Source organism: Leptonychotes weddellii, chromosome 1, assembly GCF_054177405.1.
Source record: "Leptonychotes weddellii isolate Sample4059 chromosome 1, ASM5417740v2, whole genome shotgun sequence".
NCBI classification, from domain to species: Eukaryota; Metazoa; Chordata; class Mammalia; order Carnivora; family Phocidae; genus Leptonychotes; species Leptonychotes weddellii.
Genome location: NC_138369.1, coordinates 190,441,792 through 190,448,767, shown reverse-complemented (window position 1 = coordinate 190,448,767; position 6,976 = coordinate 190,441,792). Strand labels below are relative to the sequence as shown.

The 6,976-nt window shown below is 56.9% G+C and overlaps 1 protein-coding gene across 1 annotated transcript; it reads left to right on the top strand.

Moving 5' to 3' along the window:
• Positions 1-3,274: 3,274 nt before the first annotated feature.
• On the top strand, positions 3,275-6,540 carry CSTB (cystatin B). The gene is made up of 3 exons (XM_081800789.1): positions 3,275-3,436; positions 5,892-5,993; positions 6,173-6,540. Exons 1-3 carry the CDS (start codon positions 3,371-3,373, stop codon positions 6,299-6,301), a joined length of 297 nt encoding a protein of 98 aa, XP_081656915.1. The 5' UTR covers positions 3,275-3,370; the 3' UTR covers positions 6,302-6,540.
• The last annotated feature ends 436 nt before the right edge of the window (positions 6,541-6,976 follow it).

The window sequence follows — 6,976 nt, the reverse complement described above, 5'->3', positions numbered from 1 at the left end:
CTGTTACTTCCCTTGCTAGTGAAGATGAACTGGTAACCAGTAAATGCTTAGTTGTATAAATGTTCCATCTTTCCTTTTCTTTCTGTTTTTCCTTTTTTTTTTTTTTTAAGGGTTTCTTGGGCTAGAATTTAATTAGCAACACATTCTGATGACAATTTTTTGCATGAGGGAACATAAGCACCAACTGATTAGCTCCGGGAGCAGGCGTGTGGATCACCTGCCTAAGAGCACAAAGAGGAAAGCAAAGGAGGTGAGCATCTTGCTGAGGAAGAAAGAAGCCTGAGATGCTAAGAAAAAAAACCCTCGCCTTCCGCATGCCGGGAAAATCAGAGACTTCACAGGTAGGGCTTCACAGATTTCAGGCTGAAGTGATATCCAAGGCCCTGGAGTGGCTCCAGGACTCCAGGTGCGGAGACATGATATTTGGTCTTTTTCTCTGGCTCCAGCAAGATGAGAACCCGGGGCATCAAGGAATGAGAGATAAATGTCAGCCTTTTCCAGGGCCTTTGGATAGAAAAAGTGATGCTAATTATGGGAGAGATTTACGTTAGTGTATGAATTAGAGACAGTCGTAGTAATAACACTATCAGCTCGCCCTGGGGCTCGGATGCTGTCCCGAACATTTCACACTGATTAACTCATTTACTACTTAAACTCAAAACCATGTGAGATTGCTTCTGAGTATTATCCCCACAGAGAGGGCCAGAGATGTTCGGCAACTAGTCCTACGCCACACAGCGGGTACAAGGGAGACCTGCATCTGCACTCGAGCATTTGGCCTCCAGAGCCTGCTCCCTGTGGCTGCTCGCAAGCATCCGTGGGGACCCAGACCTGCAGCAGTAAGAAAACCCTGGCTTCTGAGAGCAGCACCAGAGACCCACCACACATAGGGTCAATGGCCAGACCGTGTACGTGGGACTAGAGAACTCTGACCCACAACCTCTATAAGAACCATCTGGAAGCCAGACCGCGGCCACAGGCCTCCGCAGCCCCACCCCTGGACTAGTCCGGAGTCGGCCGTTACTGCCATCTTCTCTTCCCCTCCGAACTCAGGACATCCAAAGAAAATCGAATACGCCCCTGAAATCAATCCCACAGGATGCCCAGCTTGTAGCGAGCCCACCCACAGACTCCACAGAGCACACCTGAGTCTTCCTTTTCTTCCATGACAAGCTGTCCCCCACCCCTGCCTGCTGTGAGTCTCTGCCAAACCCCAGCGCTGGTGGGGGCCCCCTTGCTGCAGCCAGCTCTGAATAAGCAGGCTTTGCTTGCTCTCCTTTGGGTTCGCTTTGCTTATTTCCCCGGGGTGTAGCCTCCTATCTGTAAAATGTCAGCACATGAGGAGCAGGGTCCACAAGGGAGAGAGTGCGTGAGACCTGAGGAGGCATCTGTTATAAAATAAAATTCAGGGGTGCCTGGGTGGCTCATTCGTTAAGCATCTGCCTTCGGCTCAGGCCCTGATCCCAGGGTCCTGGGATTGAGCCCGCATCGGGCCCCCTGCTCCGTGGGAAGCCTGCTTCTCCCTCTCCCACTCCCTCTGCTTGTGTTCCCTCTCTGGCTGTCTCTCTCTGTCAAATAAATTTTAAAAATCTAAAAAAAAAAAAAAAAAGAAAGAAGGAAGATGATTTCAGGTAAGGTCACCTTCCCTCAGGGGGAGCAGCAGGGATCTGATCCTGCAGATTCCCTCCTCTTCCTTTGGGGGAGGGACAGGGCCCAAGGGACCAGGTACCTCCTTGGTGGCCACCAGAACATTCCTCACTGGCCAGTTAGGACTACATTTCTGGGGGAGGTTGGCACTGGGGAAGGGTGTGGTTAGGTTAGGGATGAAGTCCTGGCTTGGTGACTTGGCCTAAGTGGCTCCGTTCTGGGCCTGCTGGTTTTCTTTTTAACACATTGCAAGATGGAGCAAAGGATGGATGGAGGGATGAGAGGAGGGAGAGGTGGGCAAAGCCCACTGAGCTGCAGGACATGACAAGACCAGAGAATTGCCTTCCTTTCCTCATCTTGGCAATTATTTTCTGATGCTTTGTTTCCCACATAGAGGAGTTTTCCATTTTTATGGAGTCAAATCTGACTCACTCACACATTTACGCAATTGTGAACAGGTTGTGGGATTTCCCCTTCCCAGCTCCCCAGGGCTCAGCCACCCCTGACCTCCCACCCTTCCTGAACTTACAAACCAGGCTTTGCCCCTGGCAGGTACCAGAAAGCCTTGTCTCCCACACACCTGCTCGCCGGGGCTCTGTGTTGGGCCCACCAGCAGCTAAAGGTGGGCCTGCTCCTGCAGGGTCAGCACCCAGTGAGAGGGGAGGCCAGCGACAACTGATGGGTGGGTCACCGGCGGCCGGGGCCTGGACCTTTCTAAAAGACCAGTCCTGTCCAGACAGCTCCTAGCATGGGCCCTACCCCTGCCCTGAATAAAGTGTGGGACCTTCCCTGGGTGGTGGAATCTGTCTAATCCTAACCCAAATCCTGCCCTAACCTAGCCCTTCCCAAATGCCCTCGCTCTGACCACACCTCCCCCAGCCGGGCCGAAGCCTTGGGAGCCATCTCCTCCCCATGTCCGGGGCAGTTTCGTGTCTCCTCTGTTCACACAGGCCAACCCTCCACCGTGCCTCTGAGTCACATGCTGGTGACTGATGTCCAGAGTGGCTGGCACAAGTGGGGTGTTGGGCCAGGCCTTGCAGATGAGCGATGCAGGGTGGTTGAATGCATAGGGGGGTGAGGCAGGGCAGGGCCTGATCCTGGCCTCTGGGATTCCGTGACAGCCTCCTGCCCCTGTGCCCAGCTCCTCCAGGTCCTGGCTGGGCACAGGCCCCTCTCCCCTGCCCTCCAGCAGCTCTTATCTCAGGTCCTGCTCACCACTTGCCTGTGGCCCACCCCCTACCCCACCCCATCGCTGCGTCCAGCCCTGCACAGGATGAGACTCCAGACCGTCCCCTGAACAACCCACCCCCACCCCCACGTGGGGCCTGACCCCAACTGTCCCCTGCAGTGGGGACACTCCGCCCCGACCGGCCAGAGAAAGACGAAACCAAAGCCACAGTGCGGGGACCCCCCCTACAGCACGCGACCACTGGTCCCCACACGGTGCGGGCAGTGAGGGCCCCAGGTGCTCGCCCGCCCCATGCGCGCCCAGCGGAGGGGACTGCGACCATCCTCCGCCCGGGCCCTGCGCCGCCATCCCTCGGGCCTAGCCCCGCCCCGCCCTCGGCCCCGCCCCCGCGCCTGCCCTCGGCCCCGCCCTCGGCCCCGCCCCCGAGCCACGTGACCGCCGCCCCCTTTAAGCAGAGCGGACACCTGGGTGCTGGGCGTTGCTCTGCCCGCCGCTCCTCCTCCGCTCATCGCTCCTCTTCCGTCCGCCGCCAGCATGATGTGCGGGGCGCCCACCGCCTCGCAGCCCGCCACGGCCGAGACCCAGGCCATCGCCGACCAGGTAGGCGGGAGCGGGCGGGGCCCTGGACGGGGCTCCCCGCCGCGGGGCCCGCGGGTGCCAGCCTGGGGTCGCCTCCCAGAGCGCCTTCCAGCCGCCGGAGGCCGGGCCGGCCCGCCTGGGTTCCAGCTCCACGACCGCAGCAGGTGGCGGCGCGCGGGGCACGGGCGGGCTGCGGGTCGGGGCCGCGAAGGCCCGGGTCCGGAGCGGGGAGGAGGCCTGGGGCTCCTGCCGTGACGCCCCTCCCCTGCCGCCGCCCTGGGCCCGCTGCGCCGGGCGGCCCCGGCCTGGCCCAAGTGGCTCCGCCATCCGACCGCGGTGAAGGGCGGTGACTCAGCCCCACGAGACCTGTGAAAATGAGGAATTTGCAGCGACTGCTGTGCGAGCCCCGACTGGGCCGCGGCTCCGGGCTCTTCCCCGCAGCCTGGGGCTGGAGGGCCCTGCCCTTCCTCACCGCTCCTGCTTTTCCGCGACTAGGAAATTCCTCACTTGTCTGCGGAGTGCTGAACGTGTGTAAGGTCATTTGCTATTGACCACTGGAAAGTGACCTGGAGCAGTGGTGTTGCTGCTGGGGGAAACTGAGGCGGCCAGCCCATCTGCTGGCAGGTCTCCAGGAGGCGAGAGGCAGGGACGCCACCTCCGGCACGTTTGTACTGACTCCTTAGGGGAGCACTCTGGGCTGCACGCAAGAATAGCCCTCTGGGACTGACCGGCTTCGAGGACATTCTGTACCCGCGCCAGTCAATGACAAGCACCTGCCAGTCCTGTACTGGGGCCTTCCCTGGTCCTCTGCCCCCGCCCGATCCCCTGAAGGCTGCTAACTGACCTCCGGCCCCCTCTTGGTCCCGCTGGGCACCAGTGTCAATGAGCGGCCCTTCTGCAGCAGGGCCCAGGCCTGGCCACACTGCCTGTCGCACCACCTCTCTTGGGGTGTCCTTACCATCCCTTGCCTGCAGCCCGAGGCTTTCCTGCCTCCAGTCCCGAAGCCAGCGAAGGGAGAGGTGATTCCTTTCCCAACCCCCCGGGCCGTTCTGAGGGTGTCACTCACCCCCCCACACCCCAAGCCCCTAGTTTTGTAAACTGCGAAGTCCGTTCCGCGCAGACCTAGCATGGCGCTTGCACGAAGAAGGGGGGCTCCAGGTGAGTCTTCAGACGCAGGTAGGCGCTGGCCCCGGGGAGACAGGCAGGTGCCACCATGACAACGGGCAGTGACACGGAGAGAGCAGCAGGACAGTGGCCGGCCTTCTCCCTACCTGGCTGCCCGGAGTCCAGCCTTCTGTCCGTTCTCCCCAGCAAGGGCGCCTCCCTGGAGGCCACACAGGCAGCCTTTTGACTCACTGTGTGTAGGATGGTGACCCGCCCCTTGCCTCCCAGGAATGAGCCTGCCTCCTGCAGCCAGTGTAACAGAAACCTCTAACCCTCTGGAACTAGCCCCGTCCCTCCCTCTCGAAGTCTGCACACTGCAGTGCCTACTGTCGACCCCGGGAGGAACTCTTAGACTAGATGAGATTTTAAAAAAAGAGACAAACCTGTATTCCTATGCCATAAAGATGCTCAGTTCCTAAAAGGCCAAGACCTTGGAAAACAGGATTGACCCAGAAGTATGAATACTATTTGACGTTTAAGACGAGGATCAGCTTCTGCCCAGAGGCTCTGCATCTGAAAGAAATCCTCTCAAAATGCAGCAAAGTGCTTTTTACTGCGAAGCCCTGGGTCGGCTGCATCCCATGTTATGGGAGACGTGCAGGAACAGCCCAGTAGTGCCCACAGCAGGGAAACAGTGAAGAGAATTGGGGCACACCTATATGATGGAAGAGTACCTTTAAACTTAATGTAAAATCTAGTTTAAAATTTTGAAAATGATTTACTTCTCAATTTTAAGAGTAAATATATAGCCTTTCAAACAAACCGTTCAAGTGTTAAGACTGAAAACAGGTTGTAAATTGGCATATAGTACAGTAATGGTAAAAATACATATTTTTTAAAGATTTTATTTATTAGAGAGAGAGTGTGCACACAAAAGCAAGGGGGAGGAGCAGAGGGAGAGGGAGAAGCAGACTCCCCACTGAACAGGGAGCCCGATGCGGGGCTTGATCCCAGGACCCCAGGATCATGACCCGAGGCGAAGGCAGAGGCTTCACCGACAGAGCCACCCAGGTGCCCCGTAATGGTGACAATATTAAAATATCCCATGATATTCCTAGAACAGGAAGGGCCAGTGATCTACTGAAATAGGACCATGGAAACCGGTAGATTGAAGGCATTGTTTTCTGCGCTTTATGGGGAGAGCTAAGAGTTTAATGCGTCCCTCCGCTATAAAGAACAATCAGGTTACAGAAAGGCTGTAAAGGATAACACAGGAATCCAGTGTGTAGCATTTCACATGAGAAATAGACTGTGTGAGCACCTCTCGCAGGAGCGAAGCCACTAAGGTTCTCCGTTCTGTCCCCTCCCCAAGGTGAAGCCCCAGCTGGAAGAACAGGAAAATAAGAAGTATGCTACCTTTAAGGCTGTGGAATTCAGGAGCCAGGTGGTCGCAGGGATGAACTACTTCATCAAGGTGAGGGTCAGCCACGGGTGGTGGGTGGCCGGGAGGGTGGTGAGCAGGAAGCTGATGACCCGAAGGGATCCCCCTACCCCTATCCAGGGCCTTTGTCATGCAGGCTGGCCCAGCAGGGGCACGTGGGGTCACAGGGCCTGCCTGCCCCTCACTCGCCTTACCCCCTTCCATCTCTCCAGGTTCAAGTTGACGATGATGAGTTTGTGCACCTTCGAGTATTTCGAAGTCTCCCGCACGAAAACAAGCCCGTGGCCTTGTCCAGCTATCAGACCAACAAAGCCAGGCATGACGAGTTGGCGTATTTCTAGTTCCCACCCTGAATAGGGCTCGTCCATGTGGTTCTGTCCTCTGTGAACGTGTCTGGGATCAAAAGTAAATGTCATTTCTACACAGGGCCACTTGGGGGGGGGATGTCACCACCTCTTTTGTGACTCTGTTCCTGACTTTCAGCGGGAGAGACAAAGTCAACACAGTCACTCATCTTAATTACTTTCAAAGAGGGCTTATATTCTCTTTAAATCCATATTTTTAAATGTTTACGAACTTACTCCTTTGTTTGGGTGTTTTCTTTGACCTGAAACCATAATCACATACAGGAGCGTCGGGAGGTGAAGGGACGTGTTTATGCAGTGGTTTTAGAGCTACTGGCTGCTTGTGCAGGGGGGCCCCTCCTGGGTCACGCGCTGGCCGCAGCTGGCCAGCCCCCGCCCTCCCCCTGTGGAGCTGCGCCCCGGGGGAGTTGCCCAAGGTCCCAGTGAGTGGGCGGAGGACCCGGGATTCCAGGAGCCTGTGTTCCAGCCACAGCTACCCACACTCATGCCTTGACTCCATCCTGTCTCCAGGCCTAGTTTCGCCCATAAAAATGGAAGGATTTGGGTAAATCTGATTCTAGACCCTTAGCTCCAGGGTACTTGGACGCATTCACACACCGCCTTACACTCTGTAGAAATACACAGATGTGTGCGCAACAGGCTGTAACATTT